The following is a 27371-nucleotide window of genomic DNA, read 5'->3' on the forward strand; positions in this document are numbered from 1 at the left end:
TTAGGTTTGGAAAATAGCTACCTGATGCCTTTCACAGTCAAACTTTGAGATTCATGCCTCCTGCTCTAGATATAAATGCCTTGTACATCATCACTTCAAAATGAAAAAGAAAACCTACCTAGTCCTGATGCCTTAAGAGGCCCCCAAGAAATGGAGACTAGACAGGAGTAAAGGAATAAAAGTAGGTATTTATTTGAAAGGCCTTCAAAGGTACACCCTGGGGAGCCAGAGGCTACTGCCAAGATGGACCCCAAGATGGACCCCAGGTCACGAGTTCTTCACACTTTTATAGGTTTGGTTCATTTGCATATCACGGTTAATTCTCCAATTAAAGCTTCAGTTCAATGATGTCATTTCCCCTCCACTCGCCCCCCTTAGAAGCTCTTTGGGTTATACTTTTTAGGTCTAGGACAGTCTGGGTGACCTTGGAGAGCAGGCCCGGAGAGGCTTTGTTATGTCTACCCAGCCCAAGTGGGCAGAAATTAGCAAGCTACAAGAAACCTCAGAGTTACACACACTAGACACAGGATTTGAAAAATATAAAAGTTAAAACCTAAGGCATCAGTCCCTACATGCCAACTTGTTGGATATCTAGGTATCTCTCTGAAAAATTTCCAGTTTTAAACAGCAAAATCAGATATTGTAAGAAGTTCAGCAAGACTTAAAACAGTATTTTGGTTTGACAAACAAAAGATTTTGCAAATACAAGACCAAAAAAACTATCTATTTTGCTGAGGAGCCACGAAGTCAATAATGAAGACATGAAGAGTCCGTGTGCAAAAAATAAAAACTATGATGGAACAAAATGGGACAAACCTTAACTGATGTAGTTTCTCATGAAGTATTAATTTCGAAATAAATTCTCATCAGGTTCTCAAGTAGAAGATTAATATTACAAGAAATCATTATATGGATCTCAGGAGTTCATTTGCTCAAAATAAGCTTACTTATACAGATGTTTCTCACAACAAACAGCAATTCACTCCCCTCACTTTCTCACAGCACTGAGCTAACAACCTTTAAGCCAGTTTATCTAGTATTAGGTTAGAAATTCCAAACTACATTTTGAAACCATGGGAGAGACCTGGAGGAGGCAGTCTTTCAAATTATTATTAAGAGAGTAGCTTTCGAAATACGTCAGCACTGTGGTGCTCAAGTACCATCAATGTTTAGACACCAGAGAAACACCAGATCAATACATTTAATGAAAAGTTTAAGTAGAAGAACAGACTCCTGGTTACACGTGAACTATTTCCTCGTTTGCCTCACTGATGGCTTTATAGTAGTTTTAGATGTATCATTCCTCCAGTTCAGGGCCATGAATAAACATTTTAGAGCGATACTTGAAACACTTAATGGGGTAAAGATCCAGGACCTCAATACAAGAAAAGAAAAATACAATTATAACCCCCTCTGCAAATTCTAATGGTTTTTATGTTTGAACATTAGCTGTTTTACATTTCTCAGACATCAGCTACTAATTGGTTCTGCTAAGCATGAAGTTTTTCTAGGTCTGCTTATACTCATATTTAATATAAAATTAATTTTAAATCAGTGTTCCCTCTGTTTGGAGCACAATGAAACACAGTCAAAGTTTCGGTCTATTTTTCTTACTCCGAAGATCAACAACCTTGTGACATGCTACTTTAAATCTCACAAACACCCTTTTGTTAGCAAATAGCTTAAGCAGCCTACCAAAACTACCTACCCACTCAGTAAGCAACAAAGAACTTCAAAAACAAACAAAAAAAGTACTTTATGTAGCAGTAGACTAATGTTAATAAAAATAACTGTTTAGTACAGGAAATAATTTCCTCTCTTGATTTTATTCAAACTATTATATGTCAAAACACATTTCACCCGGAAGGAACAGCTTTTTAAGGAACTTTTTCTTGAGGTTTAGTAACCGGACCAGAAAGTTCCTTCAGAAAATGTCAGAGTAAGCAATACAAATCAGAACTTTTCAGTGCAATGAGATATTTTGCCCATCTTCTCCCACCCTCAGTCAAGTTTTTGGTTATAAAACTTGCATGAGCCAAAATAAATTAAAGGATGGATGAAGAGTTACTTAAAACTAAGGCTCACTTAAGTGTTGTCCATACAAACTTGAACAAAAAATGGAACTAACTTCCAGACTCCACGAATTTTTTTTTTTTTTTCAGATCCTATCAAAGTTATATTGGAAAAATGTACTGTTTCTTAAATATTTTCCATACAAACTTATATAAAAATTACAGGACATAGCAGTAACCCCTCAATGAAAATACAGAAACAAGACATTTGGAGACATATTCTTCAAGAACCACTTATAATAACCTGAGTGAAGACTGGATTTGGACACTTCTGTGTTGTGTTTAACTGTATCGAACACCTATTCATGTAAATACAGCACTTTTCCAATGTTTCTGGTGATAAGATTACTGTATCTTTTTCTAAGATCAGCTAGAAGAACAGATGCACCTCTATACCTACAACAGTTATCACACAAAACTACTACTATTATGAAGGCAACGGAATATTGCACTGGAAAGAAGATGTTAGTAACTCTGATATTCCATTATATACTTTCAACTTGAGTCTAACCTATTATTACAAGATTGCAGTAACTTCTGCTGTTTGTCTTGATCATGACATTCATGATATTTAGTTGCATAATACAAAAAGGATGCTTTTAAATAATGTATTGCTTTAACTACTAAATGTTTTGATGGTTTATTTAGAAGTGATGTGCCATAATATTTTCTACTCCATTTAAGAATGAAAATAACTGCTATTTGCCTTAAATATTGCAAGAACTAGAGAGCAAAAAGGAGTATGAAAGAAACTGAAAAATGTCAAATAGCCATGAAACTGCAAACTACACATACTGAAAAAGCCGTAAGATTTGGAACAGTCAAGCCCAGTGTTATTATCTTAGATGCAAGACGCAAACTGAACCGTTTCTTGTCAGTTCAGCATATACAAGACTTATTACCACTTCCTACTTCTAGACATATTTTTCTTCTGTTTCTACAACATTCCAAAACATCCTCACTCTTTAAAAAATAAGCTGAAAATAACTTTATTAAAATAATGAGAAACGCTCTCATTAACTCTATCCCTATAATAATTCTAAATACAGGGAAAAAAATGGGTAGCGGAAATAACCAACCCTTCATTCTACTCCTTGAAGCATAAAGGCAGAGATCTGGTACAATTTATTTATTTAAATAACTACCAAAATCTTGCAAAGCATGGAAGTTTAAACTGTCCAAACTTAAATCAATGCTAAGATATTATTTTTTTGAAGTGGAAAAACTGTATAATTAGCCAGGCATCCTTACAAAGGGAGGTCACTTTTGGAACGCTTGAATTTGTACTCCTCAATACTCATTCATGATCTGAAAAGGAGGTTGAATAAGACAACTTAATCTTACCAATAATACCAGACCAACAAAGCAAAATAAACAGATACCTCATTACAGGGGCTGAGCACTAATGGAGGTAAAAAAATCAGTGTTGAAAAACACAAGATTTTTTTTTTTTTAAAAACAGTTCAGAGAAACAATTCCAAATTAACACTTAAAATGGCAAACTCTAAACTATTACCATTCAACGATCACATATTATAAGTTGGTGATTCCATAAACTTGCAGCTCAGAACTCAGCAATGGTTAAGGTGAGCCTTACAAAAGGGAATAGAAAAATAGCATGAAAAAGGTGATGAGCAGACTTTAAGACAGGATCTGTGTTTTTTCATCACTCATTCCTACAGAGGAGCATGCAATGACACAGACCGCATTTCTGCTTATCCAGCTTCCGGTTAAGTTCTGCATTTCCCCAGCTAAATGGTTCGGGAAACCTAGTCTGAATTTTAGCCTAGAGCTATCAAGTTCCATGACTAAACTAAACCATACCTGAAGACTCCCAAGCCTATAAACCAGTTTTTGAAATGCCAGTTCTATGGATATGCAATCCAGTAACTTGTTCAGTGTATCCTCCTGAGAAATTTCTCTCAGGTATTGCGCTAGGAATAAATTGCAGTGTTGTTGTCTCAAGAACACTCCACTGTTAACTATATTTTTTCATTAGACTACAGGAAAGAACCCTGACTTTGCAACTTAATTCCATATGTTTTAATGTTACCTCTGTATCAAAATGAAGGCAAAATGCCAAGATATAAAGGGATGATGCATAGTCCAATTGAGATGATTTTTTTCTTAGAGAACCATTATCAAAAGGCAGCACTTTAAATTTAAGAACAGGTACTGCTTACTGCAAGGAATGGCCAATAGGTGAAATGTCTTAATTGCACACAGTACCTATACAGACAACACTTCAAGAAGCTCAAGGTAAAAACTCATACCTGCTTGGATATCTATAATAATTCGTATTCCTGTAATATCTATGTAACCCAGATTGAGAGGCCAGGTATTGTAGATTACTGCTACACCTTGGGACAGTACCTATCTTGTTCCTGAAAACACAATGGATGTTTTGTGTACTTTCTACCTGATCTGAAGGGCTTGAAGGTCAGGTACTTTGAAAATGAAATTAGCTGAGTTCATTGGAAGATACAAGGAACAGATCAAGAGCTGAACTAAAATGCTGATGAAGAGTAGTGCCTTAAAAGACAAAGGGACAAAAGCCAGTAAGCAGATACAGTAAAAGTGGTCAAATGATGAAAAAGAGGAGCCTAAAACCAGAAAGATAACCTAGAGAATTGACTCTAAGACTAACAAGTTAACATCTAGCATAGATAAGAAGCAATTCAATAATCAGTGAGAAATGGACAAAACCATGAAAACGTCACTCAAACATAATGAAAGCTTTTCTTGTTTCAAACTAGAGAGCTCAAGAAAGGCTCACAGTTGTTAGCTTCCAGTAAAGTCTTATCTATGAAGAACAAGTAAGCCAATTCCTTTGAAACATATTTAACACACAGCTTCAATCTTGAACTTTTATCTGTCATAAATACTGTGAGTACTTCAATGACTGTACAGAGTTTAAACTCTCTGCAAGCACTATGCTTGATCTAATGAGGGAATGAGAAATGAAATTAGAAAACAGAAAATTACATACCTTGTGTTGTTCTATTGCATCTACCCACTGTTGTCTGTGGTCTGGGTCCTGAGCCCGGAGGTACCAAACACTATCATTCACGCTGATATCAAATCTGCATTCATCAAAGTCATGGGGCTGTGAGAGAAGAGAGTGTAAGAGTAGCTAAAATTAGCACCTTGATCAAAGTTACCTCACATTATTTTGACACTCAAACACTGATTAGAAAATCTGGTCTATACTGTCTCGAATTCACCCTATATTCTGAATTCTGTGTTGTGTAGCTGTCTCAAATAATAAACATACACTCTCATAATGAAAGATGACGGTCTTCTGAAATAGAATAGCCTGTGTGATACATTCTTATTAAATAAAATTTTCATAAATAAATTCCACACACAAACAAGTTCCATGTTTTCAAATACTTTGAAACAAATCCTTCAACAAAGTATCTACTATGTTGGAAAATATGCCTATATATACATTTTAATTTCAAAACAGGACAAAACTCTGTAACATTACTGTTACCAGTACTAATTTTAGATGAAATACATACATCACAGCAAAAAAATACCAGGATAGAAACATAAAAGCAGAGTATATCTAAACGACAAGCCAGAGCAGGAACTTAAGGAAGCTGTGACATGTACTGCCTCAACTATTTTCACCATGAGTATTTCACAGATAATTGGAAGCCACATGCATTCCTTTCACACATCTCCACTCAACTGCATCTAACTTTCAGTTCACATGCCTTAAATACTAATAAGCTTTTACTAATGTAACAATGAAACTGTTAAGGAAAGTACAGGGAAAACAATGATCTAATCTGCCCTATACCCTGACACTGTCAGTTCAAAGTTACTCCTTAGTAAACATCCAACTGAGCCCAATATTCCCCACTCTCTTCATCTTTGAAAGCCATTCTTAAAGACACATAATACAGGTGTAGCTGAATGCCTTTTTGAATTTGAATACAAAGAAAAAATACACATGAAAATAATTGCAGGAGGTTAACAGGCTCCAGGATAAAGGCTAGTGACACAGTCTGAAGGACCACAAATATTGATACTAGACACTGAAGACAAGTCTATGCATGTTAGGACTATCCTTTACAACACATGGACCACTCTGCCAATACATTCATCTTGCAGACTAAAACATGGTGAATCTCTCATGTAACACTCCACAAAAGAAAACCTAGAAGTAAGTCTCATTTGTTGTCATGCACACCATTCTAGTGTTAGTGAGATTTTTTTTCAAAGAATTGGGAAATCAGAAGCTACCTACACATTAAAAAAACAAACCAAAAAAACTCCAAACTTTCTCTTTTTCTGTTTTTAATATACTAAGGAAGAAGAAAAGTATAACATAATTCAAATTACCAAACAAAAAAACAAGCTAGAAACAGTTTAACAGAAGTGCATTAAAAAACCAAAGTGTAAGCTTAAAGCTTTGTGTATTTGGTCAAGCATCTGAATGCTCAATTTTAAAGAAATTTAAATTTCCCATAGGAAAAGTCTCCAGCAACTCTAAGAATTCACAATCAAGTCAAACAACTACAGCTACTAATTACCTATCTCAAGTTAATTGAATTCAAAAAACTTCCAAAACTGGTTCTGTACACTCTTTTGCCTTCACTGAACCAGGCAAAGGGGTGTAAAAAGGGACATGAGGTTGTTTGACCCCAGCTGGATGCCAGGTGCCCACCAAAGCCTTAATCGTTACTCTCAGCAGGAGAGAGGAGAGAGAATATGATGAAAAACTAATGAATTGAGATAAGGACAGGGAGATCACTCACCAATTAATGCCACAGGCAAAACAGACTTGACTCAGAGAAAATAATTTCATTTATTACCAATCAAATCAGAGTAAGATAATAAAAAAATTAAAGGCATCCCACTCCTTACCAGCCTCAACTTCACTAGCTATTTTCCTCTACTTCATTCCCCCAAGCACTGCAGGGCAACAGGGAATGGGAGATGCAGTCAGCCCAAACACTTTCTGTCACTCCTTCCTCATGCTTTTTCCCTGTTCCAGCATAAGAACTTTCTCATGGGATAGAGACTCCTGTGGTCTTCTCCAACATGGGTCCTTCCTAAGGGCTGCAGCTCTTCATGAACTGCTCCAGTGTGGGTCCTTTCCACAGTCCTTCAGACACAGCCTGCTCCAGCATGGGTCTCCCACGGGGTCACAAGTCCTGCCAGCAAACCTGCTACAACTTGGGCTCCTCTCTCCATGGGGCCACAGGTCCTGCTAGGAGCCTGCTCCAGCATGGGTTTCCCACAGCCCGTAGATGCTCATGGGCTGCAGGGAGACAAGCTGCCTTACCACCGTCTCCCCCACAGGCTGCAGGGTAATCTATGCTCCAGCACTTGACCATGTCTTTCCCCTCCTTCCTCACCGACCTCTGTGTCTGCAGAGCTGTTGCTCTCACGTATTCTCAGCCCTCTTTCCCAATCCCTGTTGCACAGCAGTTTTTACACTTCCTCAAGTATCTTATCACAGAGGCAATATACCATCATCACTGATTAGCTCAGTTTTGGCCATCAGCAGGTCCCTCTTGGAGACAGACAGAACTGAGCCTGTGAGATATGAATGCAACTTCTGCATCTGCACATAGAAGTTGTATCTGTAGCCTCCCTGCTACCAGAACTTGCCACATAGACCCAATACAGGACACCAAGCCTCCTAGTCCAGGCCCCTCTTCTTCAAGCTGCATTTTCTGTTATTACTATATATGTAAAAGAAGTTCCTCTGCTTTAGAACAGCAAACTTGCCAAGGCAATGTGTCATGCTTATATGCCTGTTCCCAGCCGCTCGTCTGACAGGCCCTCATTCAGTCACGTGATGGGGGACATGCATCTACAATAATCAAAGATATTCCAAAAGATCAGCCAAACAGAAAGTGTAGGAAGATTAGCTTTCAAGGTTTCTCCTGACGTGACAGCATTCGTCAGATTGATCTCTCATTCTTGAAGTCTTTTGGGAAGAGTTATAAGCAATTACATTATATGTGATTAGAAAGACTTGCCAAAATTAACCTTAAAAGCCTGCAGCACTACTGATGCCACACTTCCATACAGTGCACTTACTTCAGTTCACAACCATCCTTGCCATCCCCTGAATCTCATCTCTAACCTAAACATTTTCTAATGCAACTTAAGACTATCACCTCTGTTCTTTTCAAAGGCAGGTTTTTGTACTCCCCTTCTTTCCAAAGCAGCTTTTAATATATTTGAAAATCCATGCCTCGTTGCTAAGACACAGAAAGAAAATGTTTTCTCTGAGGTCTAGCTAAAACTTTTAAACACTTTTGTGGGCCATTTATGGCATACACACTTCTGCATTACATGTAGTTAAGAGACTAAGTCATCTCTTTCCCTCTCTCTATATATAATTGACCAGCCAGTCAAAGGAGGAGATTGTCCCGCTCTGCTCTGCACTGGTGCAGTCTCACCTCCAGCACTGTGCACAGGTTCAGGCACAGCAATATAAGAAAGACATAAAGCTATTAGAGAGCATCCAAAGGAGGGCCATGAAGATGGTGAAGGGATTGGAGGGGAAGCCTTATGAGGAGAGGCTGAGGACACTTGCTTTGTTCAGCCTGGAGAAGAGGATACTGAGGGGAGACCTCATTGTGGTCTTCAATAGCCTCACGATATCCTCATGAGGGAAAGGAGTGGGGCAGACACTGATCTCTTCACTAACATGACCAGCAACAGGACCTGAGGAAATGGCATGAAGCTGAGTCAGGGGAGGCTTAGGTTAGATATCCAGAAAAAGTTTTTAACCCAGAGGGTTGTTGGGCACTGGAAGAGGCTCCCCAGGGAAGTGGTCACAGCACCAGCCTGACAGAGTTCAAGATGTGTTTGGATGATGCTCTTGGGCACATAGTGTGATCCTTGAGGCTGTCCTGTGCAGGGCCAGGAGCTGGACTCAATGATCCTGATGCATCCCTTCCAACTCAGCACATTCTGTGATTCTATAATTCAGGTCTAGGGTTATACTGAGCTCAGTGTGCAGTTCCATGTTATAAAAAAAACAGCTGATCAGGTGATCCTGTTAGACCAAGTTGCTTAAAGAAAAAACCATTAACAAGGTTAAATATGCTTCAAAAGGAAGTTAGGCAGGTGATACATTATTAGCTGTTTACATATTTAACATCCTATAGTATGTATTAATTGACTATATTCCATATATTTTTGGCAACTGAAATAATTGTTCATCATCCTTTTCCTCTGTTTTTTTTTTTTTTTTTTGAAAACATGCTTTGTTGGAAGAACCCTGAATTAACTGAACACAAAAGACAAATAAATCACCTGAATCATGTGATGTGTTTTTTTCTTAACACAAAACAAATCAGGTTGTTGTCGATTAACCCCCTTCTCAACCAGTACAGAGTTCACATTTCATTTTCACCAATAACTTGGCAGATTTCTGTATGTAACTCTTTGGCATCATCTGTTACGTTCTCCTCCCCGCAAGCTATAGACAAACTTCCTTGGTCTACCTCTGGCTGTAAGTGCGTATATTGTTTTCTGTAGCTGCATCTAGCAAAGATCACAAAGTGTTATTCACAACTTCTCAGGTCTGTCCTTTATTTTTCTAACATTCTCATTGTAGCGGGTTTGGTTTGTAACGGGGCAGAAACACCAATTTAGTGTAGTGGTTTGGTCCAAGATACTCATTACTGTTTATCTTCTGTGAGATGAGAATTAGGAGAAATGCAAAGCAGGCACCAAACTTGAAAGAATATAAAGAAGTTTAGTAATAGACCTAAAAGAAGGGAAAAAAAAAAAATCATACCACACCTTCAGAACACTTCTCCCCCCACCTTTCTCCCTGCTCCCAGTGACAATGTAAAAAGACAACCCTTGAGATGTTCAGTCTGTTTATCACTTCCATAATAACCTTGTTCAGTCCATTTAGGAAGAGGAGTCTTTCTTGCCCATGATATGAAAACATTATCACAACGAGACAGCCGCCCGGGTTGGTTCTCTGCTCACCTGTGAGTCCCTTCCCCCGACTTGCACCTTTCCCGCAACTGCTTTCGAGGGTCCACTCTTGAAATTACTGGGGTATACTTTTAAGGTTGAGCCATTCAGAAACAAAAGTTCTCTTCACCCATCTCTGGGAGCATTTCATCTCTAAGAATAGAGGCCCTCCTCCTTCCCTGGGAGCAAAGGGTCCTCCTCATCTTCATCTTTAGGACTATCTCTGGGAGCATCTCTAGGAACTGAAGTTCTCTCCTTTCCCATTTGGAGCAGAAGTCCTCATTGCTTCCATCTCTCCCTGTTCAAACTTCTCATGAAATTACAGCTGCTTCAGCATCTGCCTAGCTCAGCGCAGGTGCTTTTGCTCTCAAGTACAAGTTGAAGGCTCCACCCCCCATGCCTTCATGAAATTACAACAGGTACTCTGATGCATCATAGCTTTACAACAGAATTTCAGCTCTAAGCATCTCCTCCTTCTTCTCCCTCAGGTTTTCAGCTCTTCACAGCACTAAAAGGGTTAATCTCACCTAGGCCTTGCAGCTGGAATGTCGCTTATCTCTGTTGCTCACATGATCTTTTGCCAGACATCGGTGCAGCTTCAGCTGAATCTTGGCCGCACTGGAGAGGGGGAGCCGGGCTGCTCTGTCTGCACATAGCAGGGATGTGGGGGGGGTTCCACGGCTGGAACGGGTCCATGGCTCCAGGATGGCCGTGGCCCGGCCCGGCCTGGCCCAAGCAGGGCCTGGCCGGGCCCGCTGGCCCCCACTCGGGGCCCGCAGCCACCTGTCCCAGCACCAGAAACGAGAGAGAGCTTGGAGGGGGAGTTTGTCTATTCTTAAGTGTGGATCACAGAGGCGGTCACAACTTTAAGTGGCTCAAAGAATTGTCCATATTCAAACTGGACAGCTGATAGGTTCTATCAGGTCACAGAGGAAGCTGTAAGCACCCCTTAGCAAGAACTTCCGGGACTATGCTTGCTAACCCATGACACTCATCAGACTAGTTTGACTCTCTCCTTTACGCTCCCTGGAAGTTCTTCCATTTCTCTTCACTTTCTTTCCTGTAGACCTCAACCCATTTCATTTAGATCTCTTTTTTTTTTTTGAGGCTCACTGTTTCCAGCCTAGTGTTCCCTTTCCCCTTTCCACTCAGAAGCCGTTATAAAATGGTACAGTTCTTATCCAGTCACATGACAAGACTTTGGAGGATAAATAGGGATTTTCATCCGTAACAAGCTAAGGACATGTGCTGAGGCCAGGATATGTCCTAATGACCTTTCATAATCAAGACAAGGCAAGAAAGAGGAATGTTTTAGTTATGCAGGGAAGCAGGAAGCAAGTAGGAGTTCACCATCTACCCCTGGGCTTTAAAGCACCTTGGAGAACTTCAGCTGCTTTTGCCCACCCCACAGCAGTCTTAAGCAACAAACATAAATTGAGAGGGCACTGGGGAATAAAACCCTGATCAAGACACTTTGAATGGGGGCACCTGAAAACATTTACAGCATTTTCAAAGCTGAGTTGGACAGACTTAAGAGTCTGGGGCAGAGGCAACCTCTGTGTATGTCAAGGGCTCCTTCGAGAGCCCACATGAAAAAAAACCAAAATCAACAAAAAGGCCCCACAGCTAAATCATAACTCCATTCAAGCATGTGCTGCAAGAAATAGGCCCCCAGCATCCTCAAACCCTCTTTCTGTATGACTCCTAAGCTTTTTTCCAACAGAGAATCCTGCAGAAACAATGGCAATTCCAAGTATTCAAGCATCCTAGATCCTTCCAAAACCAACGGATAATAGCTCTTAAATTTTAAACTTTTCTAAGTAAGAACAGTTTACAGGAAAAAACACGTACTTGGCTACAGTTACTGAGGAAGTTGGTAGCCAGCTCAGGTCTCATGAGTCATAGCTGATTGCATTGCCACAAAATCCTTCCTGCTATAGAGCTGTCAAGCCTGAGATATTCATAAAACAAGCTTCAGAGCAGTATCTGCTTGAAAAATACTGGTTCAGGTGCTTAAGGCAAATCACACAGGAAAGATTAAGTGTTTTTATATACTTTATAACCCTCAAGAGTACTCTGTGGGAGAAAAAACCCAAAACCAAGCCTTGAATGAAAAAACTTTCGCTTTCTCTCTCACTACTCCAAATGGTGTTCATGGCATTTTGTCCTTTCCTTACAGAGGAAAGCCAGCGTGATTCACAGCAGATACAACTCAAGTCTGCATATTACAATTATTAAAGTGTGCTTCTGCCACTATTCTCATTGCAGAACTAGAATTTATCTAAGCTAAAATTATTTTAAAATTTTGAAGGTTTTTCTTATTAAGAAAATCCTGAGCAGGGAACTATGACACAAGACAAACAGTAGAGGCCTACAGAAAATGAAAACTGCAATTCCTTAGTTCTCAGACATGAATGTCACTAGCATAAATTCAACAGAGGCTGTCATACAGCCTAAGCTGAAACACGAAACCTGATGGTCCCCTTTTGCTTCTCTTAGTGCAACTCAAAGCAAGTCAAGAGAACTTCACATTCTTTTTTCCGAACAGGTTTGAGTATGGTGTCAATCAGAAGTTACTTAACTGAAAATTGAGAAAACAAACTCAAGTTTTGGTACAGATTTTTTCTTTAAAAAATAGCCTACACATATATGCCTTAGAGTACCTAAAAGCTGAGTATTGGCATTTTTAGTAGCTTTAAGAAACAAAAAAAGCCTTATCAAATAAAACTGACTTAAGTAAACTGTTTTGCATATATTTCATTGATGCAAATGCTGTAACTCATGCCTGCAGACTTTTTTTTTCTGCATGTAGCATGTGTATAGGGACAAATCACTCCACAATCATTTCTTTTCCTCTTAGAATACAACTTGGTGCATTCTGCCCTTTGCTTCATCTGCTGAGGAAATAGCAAAACACCACTTTACAACTCTGATTTACACGCATCTTTCATGTTAATATGCCTGTAAATCTTTTAAATACCGCAAACTTCGCCAGTTTCAACTTAAATACCTCTTATGAAAGTAGACATGAAAAGTTATACCCTGGGAAACGAGATACAAGCCAGACTATAGCTATTCATAACCAATGTTTCCAGCTCAAAAGAGCTGAACACACAACTTTTTCCACATGAACAATGTCACTGTGCTACCATGCAAGGTAAAATTTATCTATTGGTTAGTTTTTTTCACCATTTGCATGGGATTGAGGAAAGAGTGTCCTTTTTGCACTGTTCTTGAACTTCCTGAAATCCTCCAGTTACAAAGTACCTGAACAAACTACCACTTCCTCCACAAAAAAACCAACCCCCCTCTGCCAACAAACAAAAAAACCCTACCCCCCCCACCAAAAAAATTTAAAAAAAGAAAAAAAAAGAAAAAAAGAAATATGTTCAGAGTAGTTACCACAAACCTACAGATTTGCTTGTTTTCATAGATCATTCAATAAGTTCTGGACCTGGATGTATTCATTCAAATTCCAAAACCACCTCTATCCTCTCAAGTTTTCAACAGGAAATTCAAAAGATCATTCCAGGATAATATGGATAGGACAAGAAAGGACAGAGAGGCACAAGCAATGATCAGAAAAAAATAAATTGCATCTGTAACATGGTATTACTTTCCAAACAGACAGAAAAAGAGCACTGTATTCACCCATAAGCAAGGAAACCTCACAACAGAAGGCAGCAAACTGGACAAACGGAGAAATGTGCATGCGATAATTTACGATGCAATGGACAAAACCAGTATCCTATGTTAAAAAAAGAGAAGACACAATATATGATAAGGTATAGAAATAACATACTAAGCACCTTAAAAATTAGTTTACCTGATGGAATAAGAAAAAGGGAAAGCAATGCAATGTAGCAGGCAACAACATTAAATAAAGAAAACAACAACAAAAAAAATCACTCCATAATTTTCAGTAAGCAACGTGTATCAAAGCAAAAAAACCATTGCAGTTACTGAGAATTGAGGCCAATACCAAAGTGCGTAGCTTGGCTGTGGGAATAAAGGCAAAAAAGAACTTATTTGATACCAGGAAAGAAAAAAAGCTATACGAACACATTCTACATGAACCTACATTGAGACGCTAATAAAACCCCAAAGTAAAAAGTTTACTTTTAAGATTTGTGCTGTACCACTGAAGGAATTAGTTCTAAAAGCACACATGAAAACTGTATTTCAGCTCCCATGCAAAACCAGTTTGGAACTGGCAAAAGCTGTGGTAAGTTAACTAGAAAAAAGCAAGTCAAAAATCTCAGCCAAGTTTCAAAAAATGCATGTCTTAAAATAATTTTTTGAAAGCATTTAATTTATGAGAGATCCAAACTGAGAAGAAATTGTCCTCTGCTTCCAAAATGTAAGATGTCTGAAAACATGCTAACTTATGAAAAAGCTTTGAACAGAAAGATAGTGAAATGAAGTACCACTGACACGATTTTGAATTTGCATTCTAGGTGGTGAATAATACTTAAAGTCATCAATGGAAAAATTGTATCAGCCGAATCACAATATGTATTTTACCAAATAATATAATGCATGGTTAGGATTTTACCAGACAAGACCAGTCAAAACACTTTAGTGCCCCATTAAATAGTAAATAGTAGTATTTTTCAAGTTAGACTATTTCTCTCCAGAGCCAATGAAAAGCTCGTGGGTCAAGATAAAGACAGGGAGATCACTTACCTACTGCCAGCACGGTCAAACAGATTTGACTTGAAGAGAACTGACTTAATTTTTTGCCAAGTAGAGTTGGATGGCAAGAAACAAGACAGAACTAAAAACACAGGGACGAGGGATTGGGAATGAGGGCTATGGTCAGTTGGTAACAATTTAATTCTGCCACTCCTTCCTCATGCTTTTACACGCTCCAGCAAGAACTGTATCCATCAGTGCAATTCTTCAGGGTAAACTTGTCACAGCATGGACTCTTTGGAGGCTGCTGTCTCTGCCAGGACATTTCCAGCTGCCATGGCTGGGTTCAAAACAGGTTGCAATGTGGTCGTCTGGTCTGGTGTGGTTCTCTACACAAGTTACACAAAAATGCCTGCACAATGCTTTGCTATACAGGCAGCAAGGGATCTCTGCTCGGTGGCTGGAGCATCTCTTCCTGCCCACACAGCTGTTTTCTCACACCTTTTCCTCACTCCTCTCTTTCTCACACACTGCTGAGCAGCATTTTTGCTATTTAACTCTTTTTACCTTGAGGTATCATCACAGCGGCGGTGGGTGGGGCTCAGCTGTGCCCTGCACTTGGTCTGCTGAAGCTGACCATGTTCTGTGCAGGACAACCTGGAATCTCCTCACAGAGGCTGCGTGACACACACCAGCCCCACCAGGTACGCTTAGTGCAATCATAAAAGGTCATCAAGATCCTTCTGTAACTATGACTTATTTTTGAAGACACTTGGCTTTAAAACTATAAACATTGAAGTTACTAAAGTAATTAATTTTGCAAGGATTTTTTAATATCAATATCTATCCTAGATCTAAGTCTCAGGATGGAACAACTTAAAGAAAGCATTATACTTCATTGCTTATAATACATTTTATTTAAAATGTACTGAAGTCCCAAAAGACACTGCAAGTTCTAATTTCATATATTTTTAATATTTGCCCCCAGTACTACCCCAAGAAAAGCCAAGTGGATCCACAAACCTGGTGAATTAAGGTCTATCAAGAGTCACAATACAAAATTCTGGTTTCCCTTTCTGAGTTCTAAAATCAGTAAAAACCTAATTGAAACACTGGACTACAATGTCTTGCCTTTTCTTGTTGTTATTCTTAAGCAATAAGAACCCACTTTTTAGTTACACTGACTGGCTGTATTCTTTTTACATTGATATGTACTGTATTTTTTTTACAACAGTATAGGAAAACCTTATTACAAACAAGCAAGTAAACAAGACAGTTCTATGCCTATTGAAAGTGATAAACCTTTAGCAGCAAAACATGGGAAATCTAAATGCTTGTCCATTACCACATTAAAAAGAAAACTTTCTCATAATGGTATATTTACACATGCAGAAAAAAAGCTTATCAAGAAAACAGGCTTAAAAATATAAAAGCATATTAAATGTTTTTACATTCTTTGCTACTACCCAAATATTCCATTTCAGGTCTTTAGCCAGGGTATTTTCTTTTCAAAATGCCTTTCAACACTTATTTTCCTTTTAAATAATGATCTTACCTTTTCAAAACCTAGTTAAAGTAGAAAGCAGTGAAAGCGGAAGCATGGTAAGCCGAATTTAAAATCAGTTTGATAGCATGGTATGCAAATTTAAAATTAGCTTGCTTTAATCCATTGCAAAGAAGCTCTCTCATGGGAGAACTGCCCTTTTAAGTCTGGATCAAGTATACATTGTACGTTACTTTAGTACTGAAACCACATTTAAAATTTGAAATCTAGAGACCTCAAGTGTAAACCTGGTCAATCTGGTTTTCTGCACTCCTGCTGAATAGATTCAGATGCAAAAGTGATCATATAAAACCAATTTTCATATTTTTTGTGAGTAATCATCTATCTTACAGGACAGTATCTTACAGCACATGATTTTTTAGATTAGTATTTTATCAAATTATTTCTGTGTTAATGAAGTAGAATTAGTACATAGTATCAAGTCATACTGTATTAGTTTATATGTAAACATACCCCTGACACTGCTATTCTCAAGTGCCTATTAAAAAACCAATTGCTTGCAATAGCAAGACCTAAAGTATAACAAATGTGCACTTGAAGTGTCAGCTAAACTTCAGTCGAAGACATGGAATGGCACTATGTTACTAGAAGAAAGAGGGCAAGACTGAAATAGTTGTAAACCAGCATGTGCTTGCAGCCATCACCTTAAGCGATCTACTAGTGAGTACGGATACATGTAAAAGCTCCACGGATTAGTGAGTTGGTATTAACAGATTTAGATACACACAGAGAGAAATCAAGATATAACTAGTGTGTCTGTCCTGTTTAAACATAGTCTGAAGAACTTGAAACTTGGTCTAACTCATAAAACTTACCTTTAGAGCTAATTATTAGTTACGGAAATTGAAGCATACATGTTATTGTTTTGGTGAGAACCAAGTCAAAGCGAATCCCTTGCAGATAAATCCATATGATACTTCTCAGGTTTCCAGTTGGAGCAAAATGTTTGCATTATCCAACAACAACATGCGTCAGCCACAGGAAAAATAAAACCCAAGATAATTGTATCATAGAAAAACATCAAGCTAGAATTGATTAGAAATCACCACATTAAATTTCTTAAGAATCCCATAATATACAGGAAGAAGCTAGAGTTATTAATCAGGAAGGAAGCCAAGCAATTTTGTACCAACTTTAGAGAATGCAGAAACACTGTATGAGCCACTTTTTTTAAAGTTTATTTTTATTGGACATTCAAATATGGGAGCAGGAATCACACTTGCACTCCTAGAAATAACTATCTGTATATTATTAGTTTAGTTGTATCTCACACGATGTACTGCAGTGTGGCACGGGAGACTCAACACTCTCACATACACCAGTGGCAACAGAACAATATGGATTTCACAAGAAAATGATGAGTATCCAGAGAAGGTACTCTACCCTAAGAGAAAACCCATGCTTCACAGCACTACATTGGGCTGACGGATAGAGTAGAGCATTCTGGACTTAGATTCACAGTCTTGGGAATGGAAATTCTGATTCTACGAAATCAGTGGTACTCCAGCTAGAACAGAGGCCTGCTGTACCTGCAAAAGCACCATACTAAGACTTAAGATTAGCTTGGTTTGAATCCAAACATAAGCAACTTAACACAGTACAACTGTATAAGCATTTCTATAAATGCAGTACTGACATTGTTAGCAACAGGACTTATGCTAACTATGCAATTCCCCGTCCTGTTGATCTCATTATTAACTTGTTATGAAAACTGGCTCTTTGAACCAGACCTTGGAACCAGGTGTCTCTTGTTATGATATGAAATTTAAGCACGAGCTATCAAAGACCTTGAAACTATAGACACAGATGAAAAGCAGAGGCCCCAGAACCATAAACAATTCCTTAATGGTCAAATACTGGTCAGTGAAGACATGCAACCTCCACAGCTGGGAAGGCTGTTCTTGCTCTTGGTAGCAGCTGCTACTTAAAAGAAAAAGCCCCGAACAACTGAGCAACAGGGCAAGGAAGCAACAAGGCTGCAGCCTGGGAAAGGAACACCTCTCCAGCATCACACCACATGCAGCCCAGCGTCAGGTGCCTCAATCATATATTAAAACATGCTTACAAAAGATCCTAATTTAGGCCTGTATGTGTGTTTTGGCAAAAGATGCACACTTCAGTTCTATACCTGTCCTGTCATCCACCTCCCCGTCCCTCCCTGATGAGCTCTTCAATTAGGTTACCTTCACCTCAGCAACTAGCACCATCAAGAACAAAGATATCAGGCTGGAAATACGGTACTGGCTCTATGGCACTGCATAGTTACAGATAATTTAGGATGTAAGTCAGACACAAGTGACGGCTTTGAATACCTAATGATAATGGTTACTGTGTAAGAACTAATATATAGCAATAATTAACAATGTGTAAGAACTAATTAAAAGGACAAGACATGTTGCTAATGAATGTCAGTCTAAAAGCTTTCATTCTGAAGTTTAAAATTGACCTGAATTGTCAGTCTAAACTCTGCCATCACAGCTACCTCTTATTCTTTTTTTGTTTATATATATACTTGCATGTGTGTACATATATGGCTATATATGCACACATAATTAGTTTTGAAAGAGCTGAAAAAGAGAACTTAAGAAAGAGCAACACTTGTCCTTAAAAGACAAACAGCTTAAAAAGCTTTAAGACACCAGTTACAATACAGCCTCAGTTACGTACTTGGAGATCTGGGGTAGTAAATTCTGTTCCAACTAGTCCTCTTAACTACGGAATAATGGACTTCAGTTGACAGGAAAGACACATCAAACAGATTTAAAAAGTGGTGAAGTTGGCCACACTATTTGATCAAATTCACCCTGACTAGAATTCAACAAAAACAAGGGAATATAGCCACTAAAGTATATGCCTAAAGGAGGAGGCAAGAAGATGAACTGGGAGAAGAAGAAAACAACACTCAAGCAGTCATCTATGACAAACTACGCTGAATGCACGAACAGAAAGGATGGTTAAGCTAGCGACTTCAGGAAGCACCAAAAAAGAGATGGCCAGCTGCAGCTGCATATTAGTAGATAAAAAGTATTCTGACTTTTTAACTTAGTATTCTATGAATGCATATCCAAAAGTGAGGTCTAATATTGTACAAATCCTCAATAGAGCTGTTGAAAATGTCATTAATGGCTATCACAAGACACACCAGCTAATCAACAGCAAGTTGCCTAGGAGGACTATTGAACAACACTACAGCCCTGGGGGGGGTGATATATGAACCAACTGTATTCATGAACAAGAAATCAACTACAAATCAATCTTATGAAAATGCATATAAATTCAGATTGAGCAAGAATAAGGATTGCAAGTAGCATAGAAAAATTTGCTGAGTTATAAAATCATAGCTTTAATACCTAAAGCAAACACTGAAATTATTTAAGACATGGTATATATCTGTAAGAAATACTCCACAGCATGAAACTGCTCCAATATAAAGCACAGGCATGAATTATGACCCTGAAGTGTATGTCAAATAATGAACCATGTTAGCATTTAATTATCTTAATAAAAAAGTCATGTGGGAGAATAATATTCTCACTGATAATAAGATGACAGAAGTAGAGCTGGATTACAGCCCTTATTTCAAGTGTGTGGTAATACATGGTTATATTCAAGTACTAAAGACTAATTCTTCAGCAATATTAAGTAGTGCTAAAATATCTGTTTAATGTACATTATAGATTTTTTTAACATCTTAATTATTATACAACCTGCATCATAGTACAAAGAACAGCCTCACTGAGCTGATATGGAAGTGTATTTCTCCATTTCTGATTTAATTTCTCCAATACACACTACAGAAGAAATCATCCCTTTCTCTACCATGCCAAATAATTGTTTTTTTGCTTGACAAGGATATTAGCACTTCATAGAACTTTGATATATACACACATTTTCACTTCACATCAACCCATCGATGGCTGGTTCAGATAACTCAGAGGCATACATAAATTTGTACAGAGGATGTGAATGCCAAAACTAATTGTCCAGGAGAAACCCATATTTCAAGAAACTTCCACATGCTGCACTGCTGCACCAGCAGCAGCCCAGTGTCATTATTGCCTAGGCATTTACTTCCTTTTCCTTCCTTACTACCCTGTTGCTCTTTGGCATTTTCCTCTCCAGAACAAAATCACCTCAGGCCTTTCACATATGAGTAAGTATTCCTAACCACATTTGCCTCTATTTAGAAAATCCATTTCCCATGTAGCCAAAATCTCCCACCAGTCTAGATTTAGCTACTTGATTGAGACACAGACCAAAGCCTAACAGTACTAATTGCCACATGTCCTAAATAAACTCCGACCTAGTTAGGGCTTGTATTATATGTCTTAGTTTACTCAGGTCATGTTTTTAGTAGCAACTAAGGCTGAGGAGGCACTTTATCAAATTACAGAAAATTAATTATTCAATTAAATGCCCATCACATCATACTAAAATAGATTGTTTTCCAACCTCAGACAGTTGGAAACAGTATTTTCCCAAGTGATTAGCAATTACTACAAATTTACTGCTAGTGTTTCTGCCCAGGGCATGGACTTCTGTCTTAGCTTTTTAAATAAAAACTTTCACCAACTAAAACCTATCAGTTCCCATTCAACTTAACTAGCAGCGAACTCAAGGAAACCTAACAGTAGACAAAAACTGCAATTACAGCATTCTTTTATCATAAGCGGGTACGTTAGCAAGATCAAATTTTGAAGCAGTAGCTAGAAAAAAAAAAATCAATCCAAACTTAATCCACATTAGTCCTCCAAGGGGGTCCACTTCTATACACTACTGCATCAACTGAGTCCAAAATACTGTTTGATTTCACACCGTATAAAATGTAAAAGAAACACATCAATATACTGTTAATGTCAAGGTGAATTTTTCAAAGTCTGTTTTGCAAGACATGATTTTCATGCTACTAAGAATATTTCTCTAGCACTGATATCTTCTTCAATTAAAAATACACATCTTTATTATAAAACTTAAGAGACTTGTAGAGTCTAATGTTTCTGTGAAAAAAACTCATAGGAAGGTTCTGCATGTGTTTGAACTGATGAACACATAAAGCATTTTCTGCTAACTTGCCAATCTATTTTTAAAAATGTCAATCTGTACTTCCTCTCACAAGTGCCCAATTATTAATGGTGGTCAGTATCATTCTATAAATAAAACAGAAATACTACTACAGTGAGGAAAGGTGGCTGTTCAACTAACTATCTTTAAAAAGTGGAGTAAGTTTTTTTATTTTTAGTGGCTGATTACTGGATACAAACATTTCAGTCTCTTTTCAGACTATATATAAGGAAATGAGAAATTTAAAATTGAAAACTGATAGTTCAGCTCTTTCATGTATAGTGTTCTTGTTCTTTTTGTAAACTGAAACTAACACATGCTTACATCTGCCCTAATTTATAGAATTAATATTTATGAAGTTCTTTACAATAACAATTTATTACTACTTAGGGACAAAAAAAGGCTAAGACAATTCACTAAGCTGTCCCTCAGACAGACTTCCATTTTCTATCTTCTTGCTTGTCCTGAGCTCCAGATATTCACAACAGATACTCAACCCCCATACCTTTTAGAAGTCCATTCTAAAGATAAATGGCTGCCTAGCAATTTGTATATCAATATAAAATGTCATTACTGCCTTCATTAAGCAACTGTGCTTTTCAATTGCTGTAACTGGAAGAAAAAAGCCCCAACAAACTAGTTTACTTGAAAGTATCTCCACTATGCAAACTGAATTTATTGCTCAGTCCTAGTTCAGGCAGTTCCACAGAGCTAATTGTCTCTTTGCAACACAATAAAAACAAAGTACTCCAAAAACCCCAAGCTAAAAACCAATAGCAAGTTTGCATAAAGGTTTTGATACATATATACATCATTGCAATACAACCAAAGCCAAGGAAAACCATTGCATCACAGCTACTGCATCTTGTTTAAGCAACTAAAACCTGTAAGTTTTTCTACATCAATAACACACACAGGAAAGAAGAAGAATACCAACCACTGGATTAAAGCAACATGGCAAATATAGATTCTATCACTGGAAAAGCTGAAGCTTTAAACTGGAACATAAGCTTCTGGAACTCTTCCTGTGCAGGCAGTCACCTCTAGTGACAAAAAATAGAAAGTTCGCACTTAGCTGAATTTAAGCATTCTTAAAACCTTATCATGCATTACATTTCTCTAAGCATTTTTCAAGATGTTCTGTATAGATCCATGAAGAACTATCCTGACCAGGCAAATCCTTTCTGAAAAACCCCTAGAATTCATCAGATAAACACTTTTTTTTCTTATAAAGAGATTTGAGAATCTATTAATAGAAATTGCTACCATGATTAAATTAGTGCTGGCCTTCCTCTCAGATTGCCTGAAGTAAGGGCACAACATACCATGTTATTCTTAATTTATCACACTATGACTACATGAATTAGTGCAAGTCACTCTGTACAACAGTGGTGATGACACTATAAGAATAAACACAGCAATCAAGGCAAAACCAGTACCAGCTTAGGGACCAGATTGCCTGAAAGTTGGACTTACAGCTCTGCAGAGCATTTTCTTTTTGTTCTTTTATTAACAGACCCTAGATCTTCCAACTCCAAAACCGTGTCCCAGGGATCCACACTTACAGTACTGCCATGAACACTCATTCTTAATCTCATATGCAGAATTCCCCACTGGAAGTTTGACTTCAAGAATGAAAGAACTACAAAGCTTTAAAATAAAGAAGGGTATCCTTAATAAAGACCAATTGGCACTGACTACCATCAACAGCAGTAATTTAGTATGCCCAGGCTAGATTAATCTAACAAAGCTTAAGTTTGTCCATATATGAACTTTTTATAATATCCATAGTTTCATCTCATCCATTGACCACATAGCAGAATGTTTATCTTCAGTTTCAGCCTCCAGCCTGCTATAAACCAATTAAACACCTTTGAGGTGTTTTATCTTACCTGGATAAAAGCAACTCGGTTAGCATCATACACTGACTTTCATCAACCTTCCCCAAACTTAATTCATGTGGCTAGTTCATTACTTGATGTAATCCAGTGAGTGTAAAATATTCATCCTGTGGTTCCCTACTCCAGAGAAATCAGCTCCTTTCAGTCCCAGTAGTCCAACCAGATCCCATATTTTTCATTCAATTAAAAACTACTGTCACAAGGCCATACCTGCTCTGGACATATGACAATATAATTCTGCACTTGAAACACACAAAAAAGCTATGCTAATAAGTTGATTTAACCAGTATTCTTCCATCAAATAAAGAGAAGAGATGAGTGTCTTACAAAATATCCCAGTAAAATTATCTAACAATCCCTACCCAGTGCAATATAAATGATAAACAAGAGCAGAAGCAACTGTGGGTTTCTGCGTACAACATTCATGTCTCAATTAATACTATGACTTATAATTAGACTCATCTTCATTGCTAAAAGTACAGTAAGACTACCGAGTGACAGCAGCTTTCCAAATTTATGCTTACACACTAACAAAATTTGGACATTCTATAATAACAGTAGAATTAATTACACACAGAAAATCATTACATTCCCCATCAGATTCAAACATGCACACCTAATCTGAGTGCCTAAAAGAAAGCTTCATGAAAATCCAGCCACCTTTTCCTACAAGGGAACATTACAGTTATCAATACCATCTCATACTACTCATGTCCTGCATCATGCCAAGGAAAACTTCACTGAAATACAACAGGTTAAGATAGAAGTAGTTAATATGCCTGACTCTGGATCAGCAAGATCAAGGGAACTTGAAAGATTGTTGAAAAATATTAAAGATTAAGATCTCAACTACATCAAATCAGGGCAACTGAACATAGAGCCAATAAGAAATCTGACGTTCCCTCCTTACCAAATTAATCACAAATCATTCAGTAAATAGTAAGTTCCACTGACAACAAAAGTAGTTTTCACACGTTAGCATTTCAACACTTATTTTATCAGCTATTGGTGTTTTCCTATGCATTTAAATACATGCTAGAAAGCTTACTATTAGTGAAGACTAATTATAATCTATAATACCTAAGGATACAGAAGTACAGATCAACTGTGTGCCTCAAGAAGAACATTTTAAACATTTATCTTTGAGCATAATCAATTTTCGATTTAAAACATTAGTTAAAACAATACAATATTTGCCACTAAACAACTATCAAACTAGAAGCATCAATGCTAAAACTGGCTTAAAAAGTAAAACTTCTGAAAAATAAAGAGAGAATAATTACAGGACAGATTTCTATATCTGAGAGACATGAAATGATCCAATAGTATTCCTCAAATTCTAAAATGTACACAACAATAATTTTAATTGCAGCCAGATATAATTAACTGGAACTTACTAGCTTTCAGGGATAACTTCTATCAACTGAACTGTCAAATACCATTCACAAAGCATAAGCCTGAACAAAAATGGAACTAAAATATCAGATTAACCTTTAGAATTGCGGCTGCCTTTGATTCCTTCTCCATGTATTCAAGAAGTTCAAGAACTTAAAAACAGATGCATCAATTCAACTCCAAGTTACCAGATGTAACAAGTGCCAGGGAGAAGAAGAAAAAAGTTACACATAAGAAGTTCCAGTGTTACATACATCCTAGTCTGAAGACATGCTCGCCAGCTTCCCTTTATAAACTGCAATGTACCAAAACATTCCAGCAGCAATAGCAGTGTCACTCCACCACCACAACTGGAATTCAGGCTGCTGAGATGTGCTGTACAGCATGCCTGCAGATTTCCTTTGGCTACATCCTTGCTAACACCTTCCTGTCTCTGCCTGGTTGGCATGCTAACTCTTGCTACTTAATTTGAGAGATTTTTGGAATTTCGGATCATAGCCTCAACAGACTGTCATAGGTACACCTCAGTAAGAACTCCTAGAGACTGTAGTGTACAATAAATTCCTGATTAAGCTGCATCATGAGGAAGTTTTAAAAGTTCAAACAGTTTAAAAAAATAGCATAAAATAGATGGCATGATCTGTTTAAATTTTTAGATGACTACAATACTTGACAGACATCTAAATGTAAAAACCTTTTCTTCACAAGCTTTTCTCCAAAATGCATCTGGTTGACATAATCAATCCAGTCTTTTTTTTTTTCCAAACCATGAGGTGTTTAATAAAATTCTATTTGTAAGATGATAATTAGCAGGGAAGAATACTTTTTGTTTGTCATCCTTTAAGTCAGCTTGAAAAAACTCCACATATTTGGTGGAATAAGAACATACATGCTAAGATCTAACACTACTACTCTAGGAATTTGTGTGCTACCTGAAAGTCCGGCTATTTTTACTCTAAATCGCATAACTGGACTGACTATTTAACGGTATTGCAGAAAGACTACAGCACGCTTTTTGACAAGCATTAGTCATAATGTGTATCATAATTCTGAAAGACAAAAATGCGGATTTTTTTCTTTATCTTCTAAGGCCAATTCATCTTTGTAAGATTTCATGGAGTCATAAAGGTTGGAAAAAAACCTAATGTCATCCAACCATCAACCCAGCACCACCTCCACGTTCACCATTAAACGATGTCATCAAGTGCCATATCCACACTTTTTTTGACGCTTGCAGGGATGGTGACTCCACCACTATCCTGGGCATCCTGTTTCACTGTTTTACAGCCCCTTCTATGAAGCGTTTTTACTGTGTAATCTAACCCCCCCCGACATAACCTGAGGGCATTTACTGTCATCCTTCCACTTCCTATCTGGAAGAAGAGACTGAAACACACCTTGCTACAACCTCCTCTCAGGTAGTTGTAGAGGGCAATAAGGTCTCCCTCGGCCTCCTTTTCTCTAGATTAAGCAACTCCAACCCCCTCAGCCACTCCTCATAAGACTTGTTGTGTTCACTTAGAACAACTTACAGGCTCTTTATTCTTATCAGTCTATTCTGAATCTTTTAGCATTAGACAAAAACAGCAACAGACTAACTTGTTCAGAGAAAGAAACACAGAGAAGAACATTTTCTTTTCGAAACCTACAGAGTTGTGTTCAGAAAGTCAAGAACCATAGTCAAAGAACCACTACCCTCTTGCTAGAGAAAAGATTGTGAAGGATGGTACCTCCTCTGGAAAGTTGCTCTGGGGTCTTAATTGCCCCATGGAAAAAACTTCACAGCCTTCAAAGGCAGACAGTTGTCTATTCACCCACAAAACCCTCTAATGAAATGAAAAGCTGCTTGCTGAAGCCACAAATTAAATGAGTTTGTTTTCACATTAGGAATTCCTTGCCCTGCTGCACAGTGTTCCACTGAAGCCACTAAATGTCGTAAGTAGATGATCTAATAGAATTTGCCATACCCATGTTTTCTTTCACCAGATACAAATATATAGCACCTCAAACATGAATAATGGCAATAATAAAAATGTACTTACTGTAATCTCAGCCTTGCTCAGACAGATAGAGCCTCTGCAGCCATACTCTGTTTCATCTTCAGACTTGTAATAACTGAGTGTGTTGCTTTTCAGAACTACCCATCGATCCTGCCACCCATGAATGTAGTTGGTCCACTGTAAAAAAATTTTCCAGAGATCAGCTAATGGAAAGACAACAGTAAAAGAAGCATGATGGATAGTTTCTAGGCTTTTGAGCACCCAAAGAAAAAGGCAACTTATTTTTACAAGTTCTTCCCAACGGAGAACTTTTTTCTGCTCAGAGCTTCTAGAAGAATTTTACAAACTCCTAAAGCCACAAAAACTCAGCTGTTTTGAAGGGTCAGTAAGACAACAGATGTCTGGACTCCAACTGCATTGCCAAGGCCAGCTAAAATAAAGGCAATAAATACACAGATAACACAAATTGAGGAAAGCGGGGGAGGGAAAAAACCTGAACATTAATGACTAAGGTGAGTTTAGGCACCTGATTTAAAATCAGGAGCTAGGCCAAAAGATTAAGTGGAACACAGAATAATTTATTTTACATAAAATGTTAGATAAAGTTCTCTTTATATACATATAAACACGCCATTATCCCATAGTACAGTAAATAACTATTGTAGTGCTTAGAGAACTCAGTGCTTTATCAATTTAATATTGCCCATAGATACTGCTTTAGATTTTAATTCTAACTACTTTCACTAAGAAGATACTTGCTTATCAGCAGACATCCAAT

General features: G+C 37.7%; 1 protein-coding gene across 2 annotated transcripts in view; it reads right to left on the minus strand.

The window, feature by feature from the left end:
- Positions 1–27371, minus strand: part of CERT1 (ceramide transporter 1) — an 80937-nt gene that overhangs the window by 50407 nt on the left and 3159 nt on the right. For both annotated transcript variants that reach the window (XM_032097487.1, XM_032097488.1), the window contains exons 2-3: positions 26636–26770; positions 5062–5178 (exon numbers count right to left, since the gene is read on the minus strand). In XM_032097487.1, the coding sequence (XP_031953378.1) occupies positions 5062–5178; positions 26636–26770 (252 nt within the window). The remainder of the gene's footprint in view (positions 1–5061; positions 5179–26635; positions 26771–27371) is intronic.

Source organism: Corvus moneduloides, chromosome Z, assembly GCF_009650955.1.
Source record: "Corvus moneduloides isolate bCorMon1 chromosome Z, bCorMon1.pri, whole genome shotgun sequence".
Lineage (NCBI taxonomy): Eukaryota > Metazoa > Chordata > Aves > Passeriformes > Corvidae > Corvus > Corvus moneduloides.